This window comes from Clarias gariepinus, chromosome 21, assembly GCF_024256425.1.
Source record: "Clarias gariepinus isolate MV-2021 ecotype Netherlands chromosome 21, CGAR_prim_01v2, whole genome shotgun sequence".
In the NCBI taxonomy this organism is placed as follows: domain Eukaryota; kingdom Metazoa; phylum Chordata; class Actinopteri; order Siluriformes; family Clariidae; genus Clarias; species Clarias gariepinus.
In genome coordinates this window covers 24269891-24288045 of record NC_071120.1, presented here as the reverse complement: position 1 = coordinate 24288045, position 18155 = coordinate 24269891, and the positions used below count along the sequence as shown (strand labels likewise).

The window sequence follows — 18155 nt, the reverse complement described above, 5'->3', positions numbered from 1 at the left end:
GGCTTACCGGAAGTTAATTGAAACACAGCGGTAGGCAGTCATCCCCAGACGCAAATGCATGCAGACTTCAAAAGAATGTACACTCTGTCACAGGCTGAGCAATGATTTTTAAACTATTGCCAAGCACATGAAGAGGTCTTGTGTAGCTCTTAATTATTTTATAGTAGTGCAGAATTTAAAACAGCTGATTTTGTTTGAAGGTAATATACTACGAACAAAACACATACTCTAATATTTTGTTGGACCGCCTGTTGCTTTGATTATTATTTTTTTCTTCTTTCGGTTTTTCCCATCAGGGTGTCGCCACTGCGGACCCTAAACCGCAGTGGCGCATTGAACTCGGCCCATTTAACGCCAGACGCTCTTCCTGACAGAGCCCTCTTACTTGGGGCCGGCACCGCATGCAGTGGCTGGGTAGTATGGGGTGGGCGTATGATTAAGGGTCTTCACCAAGCACCCACAGCCTTATCCATATTTTGCTTTGAATACAGCATGCATTCACAGTGGCATAATTTCCATAAGCTTATGCAATGTTGCAATGTTTTTTACTGTCCAGAGTCGCATTCATGAAAGAGTCGGAGCGCTGAGTAAAGATTTTTTCCTAGAGTTAAGGTCTGGACTCTGTGTTGGCCAATCAATGTGTGTAAACGATGTCTCATTCTCTCTGAACTACTTGAGCCTGCTGAATCCCGACATCATAATTATGATGTCAGTATAATGGATTGTTCTGTCACCTTTTTTAATCTCGGCCCGCATTCACGACCATTTCATATGAGCGGAAATAATACTTAACTATGAATACTTTTTATTTCGTCGAGAGACCCATTTCCAACAACAACTGCACAACACAACTTCCTTCCCACTACTGGGAACACGTGTGTTTGGAGCAAAGCCCCTCTGACAAATGCACTAGGGCGTTTAAGATGCTCGAGTTTCAGTACGTAATATATACTGTATATTTAGTAGCGCGTACCATATATATTATATACTATATATCATAACAATGTAAGTGTTTAAACTGACACCCCAGATATTATCTGAGCCAAGAATGACAGACCCTCACTTGGTAAGTGGCATACAATAATAAGAGTTCCTGGCACTGAAGTCAGACTTTAAACCTTTGTGATATTCTACATTTCCTCTAAGATTCAGACTAATCCAGGATATGAGCTTTGTATGACGTCTGTTCGAAGCTCAGTACAACATATGAATCAGGGCCTGTTTACCAGAAGTCTATAGGTAAACCAGAAAAGCCTGAAACGAGCACTGTGAGTCCCCAATCGAGTCACGGAGGAGCTCGATCCTGATTGGATTTGTTCATCTACAGTGATTAGGAGGGTCTGTGAGAGGCTCTGCACTGGATCACAGACATGAAACCGGTAATCAATGTTCTAATGCCATTTGATCCACTTTCCCAGGGCACGCTACCAAAACCGTATAAACACACACTCAAAATTAAAGCACACACACACACACACATACTGTCTGTAGATCACAGTAGGGTCCGAAACTTCATGAATTTATGGAATACAGTAATATACGTTATTAGGCACTAGGCTGACACGAATGAACACTGTGTGTGTACTGGAGTGTATATGTGTGACTATTTCAACAATGTGTGTGAACAGGGTAATGGAATAGATTTTGACAGTTAGAAGAATTTAATAGCAGCTCAAAACACACCTTTACCTCATGAGCTAAGAAGTATTTGGATAGCATTGTTTAGAAAATGTTTACGCCGCCAAGTGTGTGTGTGTGTGTGTGTGTGTGTGTGTGTGTTGGTGTAGGAATACCTTACAGTATTAATTTGATGTTTCACTAGACCCTAACATATAAGTTGAGTTAGCTCTCAATGCTAAGTGTACAGTAAATAACCAGTAATGTGAGTTACACAAAGTATTTTCTTCAGTCAACAGATCAGTAAATGTTCTTTGGTTGTTCTTAAGGGTTTAGTCTTGTTTTTTTTTTCTGTCACTAAACCTTCAGGCTTGAGAGTTCAGTTAGCCTTCAATGCTAGGTGTAAATATAATGTCATTTGAGAAACTTTTCGGAAAACTCTTACAAAAACATCTGAGGTAAAAGCTGTTGTTCTTCTTCTTTTCCTTCTAGTTAAAAGTAATTAGACTGGAATTTTAGTTACACAAATTATTTTTGTAACGAATACAACAACATAATTTATCTAAATTAGGAGTTGATACTGTTGAATGATTAGACTTGTTTCCTCTGTCATTAAACTTACACGAAAAAAACTTCTTTTAGGTTCTGTTAGTAAATGTTGTGAGCAATAATTTTATTTACATTATATATATATATATATATATATATATATATAATATTATATATATATATATATATATATGGAATAAATAAACGGAACAATGTCTAACACACAAGCACTGTTAAACACACACCCCCCTTTATTTATTTATTTTTTTAAATTAAACCTTTAGGCCATAAAAATTATGAAGGTCATCCTAAGGTCATCATAAAGGTCATACAAAGGCAATAAAACTGTCAAGAACCGAAGAGGAAGTCAGGTATTATTTTTTAGATAGATAGATAGATAGATAGATAGATAGATAGATAGATAGATAGACATGCATACACACTGTACATAAATCATATTTCTTTTAAATAAACATAGAAAGAAAGCACTGGAACATTGGTATATACAGATAATACAGCTGCATCAAACAAAGTTAGACTCAGAGACAGACAGATCAGACAGAAAGCCGAATGAGACTAAATAAACATACAAAAAAAACATAAAGACAGGGCAGGAGAGAGAGAGAGAGAGAGAAGGGGAAAAAACGAGGGACCTGACAGAGAATATAGAGAGGAGAGAAGGACAGAGGGACACATAGAGAGAGAGATGATAAAGAGACAGAAGAACAGGAGAGAGAAAGACAGAGAGACAAACACAGACATCAGCCAGAAACAGAGAGACACAAGGAAAGCACAGATAGATAGATAGATAGATAGATAGATAGACAGATAGATAGATAGATAGATAGATAGATAGATAGATAGATAGATAGATAGATAGATAGATAGATAGATCTACACCTCGCTGGTGCTGTGTATTAAATATGATCTCATGCTTGTGACACTCACCTGGGTGTGTGTGCATCGTCGACACGATTCCCCAGCTGAAACTCGTGTGATTTGCTGCGGTGCAGGGAGCTGAAGCCGGGCAGCAGGTGGATGAGTTTGCGGTTAGCGGGTGGTGGCGTGCCTGGTGCCTTCACCTTGTGTCGGCGACGGAGTGGCGGTGTCCCCGGCGGTGTCATGGTGTTTACCACCAGTGGAGTGCGTGGGGGAGTGTGAGGAAAGTGCCTCTGCCTAGGGGATGGGGGTAGAGAGCGGTGCCCTACATCCAGCATGCCAGACGGTGTCAGGCCCGAGTAAATGTCCACGCACAACCGCTCCGGCTGCGGGTAGAAGGTCGGAGGAGCCAGGGCCTGCGGGCTGTGGCACAGAGCATGGGTGTAGCGCGACTGTGGCTTCGGACTCTGCGAGAGCTGCAGTCGCACCCACTGCCCGGAGTCAGGGGTACCGGCTGGGGTGTTCTCCTTCCCCGACTCAGACGTTGGCCACTGAATGGACCAGTCCTGCTTAGGCTGTGTGCTGCCAAGTCCTAAACACACATCAGATACACAGAGTGGTGTGAGGACGTTTTACGACATCGGAAAACCTGAATGAATGAGTCTACAGAATACACTTAAAGATAAACGAACAACAAACAAGCAGTGGGTTGTGAGAAGAGAAGAGAAGAGAAGAAAAGGGAAGAGAAGAGACAGAAAAAGAAAACAAAACTAGAAGACAAAAACAGAAAAGAATACATGAGAAAAAAAAGAAACGCATAGGTGATAGAAAAAAGAAAAACACAAAACATAAAAAGAAGACGAGAGAGAGAATAATACATGAGGCAAAAGAGAAGACAACAGAAGTGAAAAGAAGAATATAAAATCAAATGGAAAAAAGAAAAAGAAGAAAAGACAAGATAAAAGGAGAAGAAAAGAAAAAGTAAGCAATTAATAATGAAACTTAAAGGAAATTAGACAAAAAAACACTAATCAAGAAGAGAATGATATAAGAGACAAAAAAAAAAACAAGGGAAGAAAAGAAGATACTTCTTACATAAAAATGAGACAAAAGTGAAGGACACAAAATAAAGCTAAAAGATGAAAAAAAAGTACTAACTAAGAAGAGGAGAGGAGAATACATAAAACAGAAGAGAAAAGGAGAAGGGAGGAAAAAAAGATAAATGAGACAGAAGAGACAGGAGAGACATAAGAAAAAGAGATGAGATGAAAAAAAGAACACTAATCAAGAAGAGAAGAGAAGAATAGAAAAGACAAGGGAAGAGAAATAAAGATATATGAAAAAGAGAAAAAGAAAAGAGATGAGAAGAAATGAGACAGAAGAGAAGAAGAAATAGATGCATAAACAAAAATGAGACAAAATTGAAGGATAGAAAATGAAACTAAAAGGAGAAAAAACATTAAAAAAGTGAAAAGAAGGAAGAAGAAAACGAAAGATAAATGAGATAGAAAAGACAAGAGAAAAAAAAATAAGGATACATGAGACAGAGGAGAAGAAAAGAGAAGAGAACATGAGACAGAAGAGACGAGAAGAGAAGTTGTGAAGAACGGCGAGTCTGATACCATGAGTCACATGGTGGATCGACACTGAGAAGAAGTCAGACAGCATCTATCACAACAAAACAGAGACAGCGTTGAAAAAAAAAAGGAAATGAAGAGCAATGTGTGGTGAAAGGCAGTCTACTCCACCGTGTCAGAGAGTGATGGCAATGGTGACAGTGTGACAGCAGACTTTTATTATGCAACGAAGACGGTGGAAATGCAGGCAGACTTTCGTGGAAGGAGAAGAAGTCAAAATGTGACAGTGCTTCACCTCCGTTACTGTGCAATTTGTCGTCCTCGAGTTGTTCTTGGGGAGAAAAAAAGAAGAAGAAAAACAAATACATATTCATTAGCGCGACACGAGACATTTTCTCACAGCAACTTGTTGACCTCGGGGGTTAGACCTGCTCTCGCTGACAACGTGTCGGCCTGCAAGTGTGTCAGGAAGGAGTTGGACACAGTCCTTTAAAAAACAATCATCGTAATTTCAGCTATCACGCAAATCAAGCGGTGCGACCGGCTGGCCTTCGCACTCACATTTATAGTCCATTAACTCACACTCGGGTTTGAAAGGACGGCTTTTGTTACGTGTGAGTTCTCCAACTCTTGTATACGTCCAGGTTCTGGATTCTGTCCAGTGATATGATAATTCAGTGATTTACAGCCTGCATTAGAGTCTTTTTCCCTCTACACTACTTGTGAACTTTTGCTATTTTTGAGCCACCTTTTGTTCCAGCTAAGCTCTCTCTCTCTATATAAAGAGCTTTTTGTGCTCTTATTAAAGCCTTTGAAGAGAAAAACGTCAGCAGGCGGACGCGTTAAAAGCTTGTGGGTTGTGCGGCGTTTCATTGTGTTTAAGCACTTTGCGCTTTATTTCCTGAAACCGCCATGAAAACCGAACGAAGACTGCAGCAACACATCAGGATTATGTTTTCATGCGTAATAGTTGCCGCTTGGATGATGGCGGATAAAATAGAATTATGTTATATCATATTATGACGCTCTTATCCGTTAAACGATCAAATGACTCAAAGTACTGTAAAAGCGTCGGGAAGTTGTTTCAATTTCAAATAAACATCTTGCTTTTATTACCTAGCTACACAAATTTAAGAAGTTTTATTTGAATTTGTTACTATGCAGTTCAGCTGCTACTCAATCAAGCCACTTTCAGTTTGGTTTTTAAATAACTCGATGCCAAGAGGAATCATGAATAAAGGTAAAGTGAGGTTTAATGTTGATTTATTTTATATTTTACTTTATTTACATGTCTTTTCTAATTGTTTTTATTGTTTTTATATGCAAAAGTATAATTATAGTGTTGGAAATTGGTATTATTGGTAATATTGTTGGGTGTTTTCTATAAGAAAGCCTTAAGAACTCATCCCCGGAACGCATTAAATTTCTTATGCCAAGGTCCCAAGGTATAGAGACAGTGCACCAGCAAAAACATCATCCGTTCTCTCGTGCTGAGTCTCCTTGAATTTTGCACCTCCACACATGGGCAGAACCTATATCAAAGCATTTATCTCCAAAAAACCAGAGAAGATTGGTCAAACCGTTTAGAAGTTATGAATGTTTGTTTGGGACCTGACACAAAACCAATTTTCAGATAGGAACCCATTGACTCCTTACTGTTTTCCTAAAATCCACCAAAAACAAGAGTGTTTTCAAATCACCCCTGTGACCACAGGTTTTGCAGTACACGCACCAAACTTCACATGAAACAGTTTAAAAGCCTTCTCACAAAAACAGTCCAAGAAACAAAACTGTAGCACTAACATCTCCCAAGATATCAAGCTCAAAACCCACACGCTTATCTTCCTGTTCATGTCAAAGCAAGAGATCGTTCTACATTCTGAGTGTGAATTAGCCTGCAGACAGGGCCGTTGCTATGCTAGCTGGGCTAGCTGTGCTAAACCACTCCTTCTCCACTCAAACACACATTCACTTGACTCACAGACTGTATAAGTACTGTAAAAACTGTAAAAGAGCCGTTTTTCAGCAAAACTTTGCAATTTCTCCAGGAATTGTTTTTGTTGTTGTTTGTTTGTTTGTTTGTTTTAAAAAGTAGTCTACATTACTGTAGTCTACATTTACAGTAAGTGTCACTAATAGCTAGAAAAGCTTGTTTCTGTATTGTAGGATCAAATTTTATGCAAATTTATCCCACAATTAGGACTTTCCATTTTACTCTAATTTTATTGCACAGTTTTGAGGGGAAAAAAACAAGTCACAGCTGAATAAATACGAGTCGCAATTATGAGATTCAGGTCTCTAAATCTGAATAAAATTTTCTCAAACATGGCAGAAAATATCTGTGTGGTTACATTAACACGTAAAGATTATTATGCCACTATCTACATTTACTGTACATCTCTTTGTTAGTGTTCCAAATATTCATATCTGTATTCATATTTTAACTGAAAAATTTATTTATTTATTTATTTATTTATTTATTTATTTATTAGTAGATGCTAAACTCCAGTTGATTGCTGAGTACTGTGTTGCTGTACTATGCAATTACAATAAAGTTGGACCTACCTACCTGGACATGATGTCAGGGTGGATGGATGCACTTGAGTCATTTACATTATAATATTCAGGGTCATTTTTTTGGGAGATTGTTCATTCAAGCATAATGAAAAATCCACATAATGAACATTATTTTCTAAATTATTGGATTATTTATCTGTGCTGTGTGCATGGGCTATTAAGAGCACAAAGAAATTAAATATATGTACACAACTGTTAACTTGTTTAAGTCAGAAAGTCCTGAACCCTATCTGTTTCATGGATGCTGTATCCTGGCTGACCCTGTGCTCTGATCCCCACCTCCTAACTGGAATATGTGGAAAAGATAATAATTTCACGGTCCTCTAAGGTACATGTGAAAAATAATTGGATATTCATACAGCGGTACCTCAGCATATAAATGCAATCCGCGCCAGAGGTGGGATCTTAGGGGGAAATTTCGTATTGTAAAACGCATTTTCCCATAGGGAATGATGTAAATGCAGATAATCCGTTCCAGCTACTCAAAAATATTACCAATATTACACTATATTCATATTTTTGCAAATAAAAACAATTAAAAAAAAATTAAAAACGTGTTAATTGAAAATATGCAAAACATTAAATAAATAGACATTAAACCTTATTTAACCCTAATTTATGATTCATCTTGGCGCCGGTTTCTTTAAAAACCAAAGGCAAATTTCGTATGACGAGGTAAATGAAGTGGGAGATTTGCTGAAATCTGGCTAGCTTCATTTTTAAGCTCCACATGAAAGCGTAAAAAAACACATTTGTTTTGGTTTATAAGATAATATACTTCTTCGTGAATAAGTGTCCCCCTTATTCTTATCTTTATTTGCATTCTTTAGAAGAATTTTATCTGTTTAACTTAAACAATGTATTAGTAACATAATGTAAAGTAATATCATAATTAAACAGAATGTAATAATGTCTTTATTACATCAAAACTACAACATAACTACTGATCTAAATAGAGTACAGCAGTACATCTTACTATAATCTGGTATTATATCAATTTCATTCGCTCACACTAACACTAGCAGGAAAGCGCAAATTAAATCTCAGTGCATGCAAGAGGCAGAAGAAAGAAGAGCAGACCTTTATTGAGCTGGACGTTTACACAAAAATATATTGAATATACTGTAACTGACTTCAAAAGAAGAAGAAAAAACAGGGGGGTGCAGAAGGAAAGGTAAGAACAAATCATTTACAACAAGGTTTAGCGTCCAGCTTGGAGAAAATCAAACTTAGACAATTCAAACCCAATTACAGCAGAAGGGAAATAAAGAAAAAAGGATTCAGCCTAGCAAGCAAACATCTGACTAAGGTTTTAACTCAGTACATCATTCTTGAAAAACATAATTATAGGAATTCAGCAATGTGGTGTAAAAGTATTCAGTGTGTCTACGGGAATAAACAGGAAATCGATTAGATTAACGAGACAGGTTAGATAACTCCTGAGGTGATGGAGTAGCTGAAGGGAGGCTGAAAAGCTCCTCATCCTCTCCTCCCAGGGTCCTCGATGTAATTGGCACGCTCGCACTCTGAGTGACTCTCAGGGAACGGTGGGAGTGTAGGAGTGTGTGACATGCCATATTAGCACCCCTACGGGCACAGCGAGGCAAGCTGGAGGACCCTTGTCACATGTTGGTGCGGCACCGTGGAAGAGACACAAACAAGCCTTTTAATTATGCGAGAAGGCAACGAAAAAATAGAAGAACTGCAACGGCAACTGCTGCTTGACATGTTGGAGCAGAACAGGATTGACTTAAAGGGTGTTTAGGTGAAGTGAAGATCGAGAAACAAGGATTTCTCAGGATGTACTTCCTCAACTATATAGAATCATGAACATACATCACTTGACTCGGATTGGATGTTGGGAAAGCAAAACGACATTACACATTATATATTATATTGCATGTTATATGATATTTGTGCAATTTCCTTTTGGTATTAATAAAGTACTTAGGAGTACTTTGGAGTATAACTTTAGGATCAAGTTTACTGCAAAAACTGTTTGTCTCTTCCATGGACCTTATACTCCTTCATTTATAGGGGAAAACAGGATATCAGAATACATTATTTAAAGGGCTGTTAGTATTTACGCATTAACCCATGTGACTAATGTTGAAATTTTAACACAGATTAATCATACTGTATGACCAAGTATGACCCTAATGGCTCCCCATAATCGTAGCGCGGTTACCCGGCTGCGTGTGATAATGACACATTTAACGCTAAACAGCAAGTTTAATTATTAAAAAGCTTCTAGATGGAAGTTTGGGGAAAAAAACTGTTTTGAGCTACCTTCGAGAGGAAATGTTTTTACATGAATATATTGAATGTAATCAGATTTTTTTTATTTTTATTTTAATGATAAAAAGACTGAGGTTTTGGTATTTGGTCTTGGTGCCAGGGGCAGAGTTCCACCTCTGGATTTAGGAGCCTTGGAGCAGTATGTTAAACCCACACCGTCAAATTTGGGGGTTATTTTTGATAAACAGATTAGTGCTGTGGTTCGGTCCAGTTTCAATTAAGGCTTTTGGCAAAACTTAAGCCTGTTTTGTACTTTAGGCAATACATGCTTTGTATTGCGGGGTTTCTCAGGCAGCATTACATCGACTACAGCTGATCCAAAACGCTGCTGCTCGACTCTTAACATCTACCCGTAAAAGAGAACATATCTCTCCAGTTCTGGCTTCCCTTCATCCTACAGATTTGCAGAATCCTTGATGAATCACCGCGAAATGTACATGGGTGACAAAGAGAGCAAAAATTGTCATGCTCTCCAGATGTAAGGAATGACATATGTTGTCTCCCCTGTCAATCATAATAACACTAGCCAACTGTGCATAACTGTCAACTCATGTATGCAAAAGAAGGCAGATAGAGCTTTTCTCAGAGTGTGTTACACTGCCCTATGAACCAGCAAGTCAGAAAAGATACGCTTGGCTGGTTTCGTATGTCTTAAAGGAAACATGTGTGAGCCTTCAGCCTTTCCTGGGTGTTCTACATCATGTGATGTGGTGTTAAAAATTGGAGAAGAAAAGAGTTGGAGAAACAGAGAGTCCCTTTGGGTGAGGGTTGACTGGTAGATGAAAAACCTGGGATTCTTGCATCCCTTTTCTCTGGTCACCCATGATTGTGAGCTGTAAGTATTGAAAGAAAGAATGTGGTAAGGAATAGAGCGTACAGGGGTGAACAGCTTAAAACTCCCTGAAAGCCTTGAAGGAAAGCCATGGCTTCTCTAAATTAAGAGGAAGAACGTTTAGTAGTTTGGGTACTTTACAAGCATGACCCTTGAGGTGGCTTGAGGTGGATGAGTCTGGACTGACCTGCTTAAATTGTTGCTATGGCAACCCCCAGCAGGGAAAATGGAAGGGAAATCAAGGAATGAATCTATAATGTGGCTTTGGGTTGCTAATCGAACAGTCAGGGGTTTGAGCCCTGCCACTGTCAGGTCCCCACTGTTGGGTCCTTAAGCAGTAAAACTTTATAAATATAAATAAATAATTAATTCTGTATGACATCTTCTACATGGTGGTGGAGTTGGAATTTGGGGCTGTTGGACAGGATCAAGCACGGTCACGTCATACAGAATTAATTATTTATTTATATTTATAAAGTTTTACTGCTTTTTTTTAATTAATAAAATTAATTTATTAACAGACTATGTGTCGATTCTTGCTTTAGTATATCAGAAAAGTGCCTCCGGCTTCTTGTTCAAACCAAGCAGAAGATAATAACACTAGGTCTATCTTCTATAATTAATTTAAAATGAAGCCTAATTCCGCACTGGTGGAACACCTACCTATCTACTGAAGCCTGAAGACTTTTCTTAACAAATGTCAACCTTAGCATCTGCTGTATGTTGTGTTTTATTTATGTGTTGTACTTGCACAACATCAATTTATTGCTTTAGATTCTGTTGTTTACTCGCACTAACTTTTACTAATTCGCACTACAAGTGAGTACAGTAAGTCCCCTACTTGCGAACATTCGAGTTACGGATTTTCCGCAGATATGAATGGACTGCCGAGCTACGAACATTCATAGATGCAAACGATTTACAGAAGTCGCTCAGGCGTATTGTACAAAATAAAGCAAAATAAAGACACTGGGCAACTAGTGCACCAGATACCAATATTTACAATTATATACAATATTTTCAGTGTGTAAGTGGATGTATAAAATGTCTAGTATATTGTATGTGTGTGTGTGGGGGGGGGGGTGCAAAAAAAAAGAGTCGGCTTCACCGTTTTCAATAAATTAGTCCGGTAGCACAATGATAGAAAATGGTTGTCCTAAATAATCCTAAACTCAGAAAATCCTCAATGAGACAGAGTTTACAGTAAAAAAGGCTCTGAGAAAAAACGGCGCCCATTCAAGCACGCAGAAAACACCATGTAGCGGTAAATGAGGTCAGCTGACCCTGAGCAATCTCGTGCAGAGCCAAAACCAAAAACCTGTATGTTTGTTTTGTCACGCTTTACATTTATTTGTGTCAAAGGTGTATAAGACTCACTTTTTCAGCCTTACGAACAAATCCGACCTACAAACGTGCTCCTGGAACGGACTTCGCTCGTAAGTCAAGAACTTATTGTATTTTGTATTGCACAATCATACTCTTGTTTCATTAATAATATGAAATGTTTTTTTTTCTTGGGGGGGGGATCATTTGTGGTTTAAAGATTGTTCGTGAATAGTATTTGCAGCAGTAACATTCACACAGTGTAATACATCACCTGTCCACCAGGAGTCCCAAGAAGTCTGCAGTCAGTGGTGAATTAGCCACATTAAGCCCAGGTCCCATTACATGTTTTTTGGTTTTAAAAACAATCCCTGCAACGTAGTCAATAGCTACGGCGCAGTAACAAAGTAACGGTGAGAAAAAGCCATCAATTTTATATGGTAAAGCCATACAAGATGCTCTATGGTCCCCTAAAAGGGTACAGAGAGACCTGCGATAGAGCTATAGTCCCAATTGTTTAGGTACCAAATAAAGCACAAAGTAAGGGCAAAGTTGTTAGCTGTCTTTCGTACCAATACACAAAACTCTGCATATTTGTAATTTTTAATTGAAAATGTTTTATAGACTTTTGAAATAATCTTTGTATGTTTAATTCATGCTACAAATCTTAACGCTTAGACCTAAATTCTAGCAACCAATAGAAACAAAAGGGATGACAGTTTTCTTGCTAATCTTCTGCTCTCACCTTGGTCACGCTGGGAAACACGAACTAGCTAATGAAACACGAAGAATAGCGCTATTGTGCCGGACCTCTGTGCGAGAGGAAAACTAATGTCTGCTGGTAATAACTGCACTTCGCAAGGAATAGCCCATTGTCTGCTGCTAATAAAGACACACCAAGCTCGGTGTAGAAAACACTATTCCTTGGACGTTTCTTCAAATGAATAAGAAGAGAGGTAAATTCCTGCCATATTGCCTGGCAACGGCACCTCACACGTCTGCAAGTGAGCCAAGAACATGTCCTCACGCTAGTGCAATACACAAAAGACAGCAGATATTAGCATTCAGTCAAAAAAAAAGAACTCTCAAAAAACAACCGGGGAGACACTGTTATGAAACCGAACGACCTAAGATAACCTCCACAACCGTCTCCGGCGGTTCAGAGGTGCAAAACGTCTGCTAATTAGAACGACAAGACGGTTGAAGAGCGCGCGGTCTAAAAGTTTGGTGTTTTCTTTGGCTCATTTGTGCCTACAAGACTGGGTAATGAGCAGCAAGTAATGGATCAGGCATTAGAAATATGATGGGGTAACACAAATATTTGCAACAGCCTGCGACTATTCATTAGAGCTTGCAGTACTTCCAAAGCAAAACATCTGCTCTCTTTTTTCATTTAGTGGTTTATCCTTGCGTTGGCTTCCAGATGGGGTTTACAAGTAGGTTAAAGCTGTTTAAATACGGCTGACAATGCCAACAGGGTTCACCCTGTTCATAAGAAATTTTACCATGGTAGTCCTGTGGTACCTGCACCATGGTATTTTTGACAGTACCACCCCATGGTACATTCTTTGGTACAACTGTATATGTACTATGGTATGGTACACGGTTCTACCATGTATTGTTGTATTGTACTATGGAGCATGTACCAGGATACTATTAAAAACACAGTATATTACATAAATTGTAATTATATGTAATTATTTAATGGTAATATTTATACAGTACAGTATGGGACAATTTATACCTGTTATGGTACTCTCCAAAGTTTAAACAAGCAATACTTTGGTACTTTGGTATAACAGTACTATCTAGAGTACTAGCATATCTAATATAGGTAGTCCTTGACTTATAAATGAGTCCGTTCCGGGAGCACGTTCGTAAGTCAGATTTGTTCTTAAGTCCAACAAAGTGAGACCTCGACATGAATATACAATGTAAAGGATACCAATCCACTTGACTATATCAGTTCCCTTTTTTCACACTGACATTATGTGGCTAATAACCGTAACCGCGGCTAAGGAAATAAATCTTACATGTAAAATGTAACAATATTGTCTTTATGCCTTTAAATCGGGAGGGGAATATCAGACACCTTTTTATCTCAGAGCTGTTTTCCACTGTATTGGACTGTGAACTCTGTTTGGTTGAGGATTTTCCAAAATTAGGATTATTCACCAACTGGACGGCTTATCCATCATCGTGCTCCCGGACTGATTCATTGAAGCCGGAGAGGCCGACTCATTCCTCTCGCACCCATCCAACCCCCCCATCCCCAACCCACACACACAATATAATTTTGGACATTTTATACATACACTTACACATAATATTGTATATAATTGTAAATATTGGTATCTAGTGCACTGCAGTGTTTTTTTTTTGTACAATACACGTGAGCTACTTCCGTGTTTAAACCGGAAGTTGGACTGCGGTCTGTTCGTGTTCGCGGAAATTCATAACGCGAATGTTACGAATTTGTACTGTCTTCATACTGTCAGTGTATTGTACAGTGTATCGTGTGTACAAATATACAGTGTGTACAAATTGTACATTGTGTAAAAATACACTATTTTAGATACCTGCTGCAGTAAGTACCATGGTATTCACCAATTCACCATAGTTACCCAATCAAGTGCCATAGTACTGTATCTCCCCTCCTACTATATAAAGTCCTATGGTTCCTATAACATTATCATGGTACTGTCAGAAGTACCATGATAATGTTATAATATATTATAATAGGTACTACTGTATAGTTTACCTTTTAGGACCAGAGAATTTCACTTGTACTAACATCAAAACTGATTCAAAAACACTTTTCACCAAGATGTATGCACGCCAGTTGGTTTTCTGCAAGCACAGGGAGACCATAGACTATAGACACAGACCCGAGGCGGGAATCGGACCCAGACCCTGGAGATCCATGGCGACAGTGATAACCACTTAGACACCATGACGCCTGCAAAACTCCAGCGCGGCATTTTAAAAAGCAAATCCCTTAATAAAAATTTATTTAATGTGCACAACAATATAGACGTGTGCACATGCATGGTTCTTGTCCCAGGCAATGACCCACACCCTTAGTGTCGGTCCCAGGCCTAAATAGAAATGTGTGGGTTATTTCAAGAAGTAAAACTTGCTGCAAAATCAAAATGTGTAGATAGAATTATCTGCTGTGGCGACCCCTAGTGGGAGCAAGAAAAATCAGCTTATACTGGACAGAAAAATCTAAATTCTTTGGAAACTAAAATAATTAATTAAATATACTTAAAAGGTTTGTAAGTATTGTTTTACATAAAATAAATGATTGAGGTAATTTAGAAAAATGTATCATGGCATACTTTATCGCAATTTAATTCATATCGGCAGGTCTCGGGATATGACCTCAATATCAATGTCAAGATTAAGTGAGCATTTACCTTGATTATGATTAATGAACTTTAATTCCCCCTGATATTTCACTGACAGGTGGTTAGAACTGTTGCCTTGCACCTCAAGGGTATAGGTTTGATTCCCGCCTCGGGTTTGTGTGAATGGAGTTTTGTGCTTTGTGGGTTTTTGTCGATTAAAGATTCTGCTTGTCAGTTTCAATTATTTGCCCATATTTTATCTAATATTGATCTCAATGGCATTCCATATTTTTTATTCCATGATTTTTGACAGTGAAGACAGTGGAGCTGGACTTAAGACTTCTCACTTGAGCACGGAGAAAGTTTATTTCAGGCTATAGCAACTTTAAAGTTCTAAGAATAAAAGTCAAATCGCTACTTTTTCACGCGTCTGTACGCTGTTGTCTCTCGAGGGGGAGCCTGAACTTTCGCACACAGCAGACCCTCTGAGGCACGTGGCCCTGTTTAACACGGGAGATTTTTTAAAAAGTCAACGTGTGTCTTGATGAGTAAAACAAGGTCGCTGATGGAACCGCGCGCTACGATTCATCTCCATGGCGACAAACCTGTCAGAAGAGATTTAACCTTTGACAGTACACATCACACGGAGGGATTATAAACTGTATTTATCTTTGGTACGGAGTTAATAAGCGTGCAGTGTTTAACAGATGAGTCGCCTGTGGAAAGTTGATGTGAGAGTAAATGACACTTAATTGCTATAATTGATTTCCACATGGGGCTCTGTTATTATCACCGGCACATTTTGTCCTGTTTAAAAAAGATGATTTCTTGGATAACTAGATGAAAGAAATTAATCCAGTGATCATGGCAAACTAATTTTTAAAGAGAGACTGATGAAGAATAATGTACATTTTATTATTATTATTATTATTATTATTGATAAAATTATTCTTATAATCATTGATGAATTGATGTATATAAAACCATTTCTTTTAATTATATAGAAGAAAAAAAAGTAAAATTTTAAAGGTTTAGATTAGGCTTCCTATTTTTTGGATAAATCCCGGCTTCTAAATCATTATTGGTTACAAGAATTCAGTCTCATCTATGATTGGTTTGAAGCTTTACTAAGTATGAAACGTCGAGCCAGTAAACCTTCTCACAAGGTTTACTGATCAAGAAAGTCATCCCACATAAAATTACCCCATGTGGGTGGAGGAACCATGCGCAGAAAGAATATATTTATTCCAATGGGGGGAAAACGATCTGGCCGGACCGGGTCAGATTTTTCCGACTTTAATACGGCATTACTTTGATCCAAATCTATTAAAAATACTGTATGTTACTTCCTGATTGTTCATTGATGGTGATTTTGTTTTCATTTCTGTAAAAAATATCAAATTTATACTAACAAACAGGTTATATCGGCGAAGTCATGATATTTTAGTAGATTTCTTTTAAATAAGCAAATTCACAAATATTCCCAGAATGCATTTCTTTTCTCCCCCCCCCCCGCCCCCCTTGTTTTTTGCTCTTAGCGCTCACTCTACTTTATTAATTTAGCTCAAAAGAAGTGTATTAAACCTGCTCTATAAAACTAAACATAATTAAAGGGCACCTGTAATGAAAGATTCTAGGATCTTTTTTGTATTGTCCAGGGCTTAAACAAGCCAATTAGATTTTCCCCCTGATGTGACATCATATAAGAAGATCTCCTTTTCCTAGCTTGTTACTCAGCTTTGATTTTCTCTGGAAGGGCGTGGCTCAGGCATAGACACTGAAATGGCGCACATGGAGGAGGAGTGAAACAGAGTTTTATAGTTTTATCTGAAGAGAGTTTCAGGTGGGGTACTAACAGACAGCTCAGAGACCTGTGTTAACGCAATAAAGTAGTAAAATATGGACCCTTTAAATAAAATCATCCTTGAAATTAGTATTATCTCTGCCTATTTTTTTTGGATGCTGTTAGTAAAGTATTGTGCTACTGTAACTCTTTTTCTCATTATTTGTTTTTTTATAGTACTGGAGATCCGGGGTTTTAGTAACAGGGACAATGGGCCATGTGATCACACATCGAGAACACCCAGAGAAAAGACCAATAAAAGACATCTGTGATGTCAAAATGACACCTGTGCTGTCCACCTACTGCTGGCGTCCTACAGGACACAGCGAGGACATACGCTGGAGTGTCTCCCATAATTACCACTATTGTAGCTCAGGCATCAGGGGCTGCACAGTCGCTCTTTGTGTGTCTTTCTGTGAGACAATTGTTTCGCTTTAGCAAGACAAGGATAAAAACTTGACCTGACAGACAAAAAAAGACTGAAGAAGCTAAAAGTGTCTGCTAATGTATTCAAACCATCCTCTTAGGTGGTAGTGCTTCCTGTCGATGCACCATGAGGAAAGCAGAATTCAAGCAACTGAGACCTTCAGCTTCAGTAAAATGTTTGGAAAAACCTCGGTGTTGTCATCCTGCTGCTAAGGAATATGACAGTAAAGTTTTTTCTATCTTTTTTCTGTTTGTGTTAAATCATGTAGATATGACTAGCACATCATGTGGATATGACTAGTCCTCTACTGCCCTCTGGTGGCAAAAGCACAACGAATCTACTGTATATTGTTTGAGGCTTCATGATAATAATTTTAAAAAAATTATGTTTTTAAAAACAAGCTGCAAATATATAAATTTTATTTTTAAAAACATAACACATTTGTAAATTTGCATTCATTCTTAAGTCCTGAACTTTACTTTGCTATGTATAGTATGAGCGTGATACACTATAGTGCTTCGGGATACTCACTTCTGATTGATCAAAATTCTCGCATCATTTAATAAAACCTTTTAGGTGCTCTTGAAGTTGCTTATATAGACAAATCAACCACCAGGATGCCTTCAAATATATCCTCAGTTGTGGAGAAAATCATACAGTCTGCAGGTTTATGATTATACTGTACTCTATGAAAAGGCAATTAGAATAAATGCTCGCAGTAAAATTTATTAGAAGATACGTAAACACCGTTGGTGGCATAAACAATGTGTTCTGTATTTGTTTAGGTAAGCTCTCGTCCTTGCATTAGAAGCTCAAAATAATCTGCATCAGTATTTAGTTTTAGCATTAAAAAGTAATGTCTTACTTTATGCTATTGTGCTGC

General features: G+C 38.1%; 1 protein-coding gene across 2 annotated transcripts in view; it reads right to left on the bottom strand.

The window, feature by feature from the left end:
* The window catches only part of ksr2 (kinase suppressor of ras 2), a 108015-nt gene that overhangs the window by 74911 nt on the left and 14949 nt on the right, over positions 1–18155 (bottom strand). For both annotated transcript variants that reach the window (XM_053481548.1, XM_053481547.1), the window contains exons 4-5: positions 4918–4953; positions 3115–3637 (exon numbers count right to left, since the gene is read on the bottom strand). In XM_053481548.1, coding sequence (XP_053337523.1) covers positions 3115–3637; positions 4918–4953 — 559 coding nt within the window. The remainder of the gene's footprint in view (positions 1–3114; positions 3638–4917; positions 4954–18155) is intronic.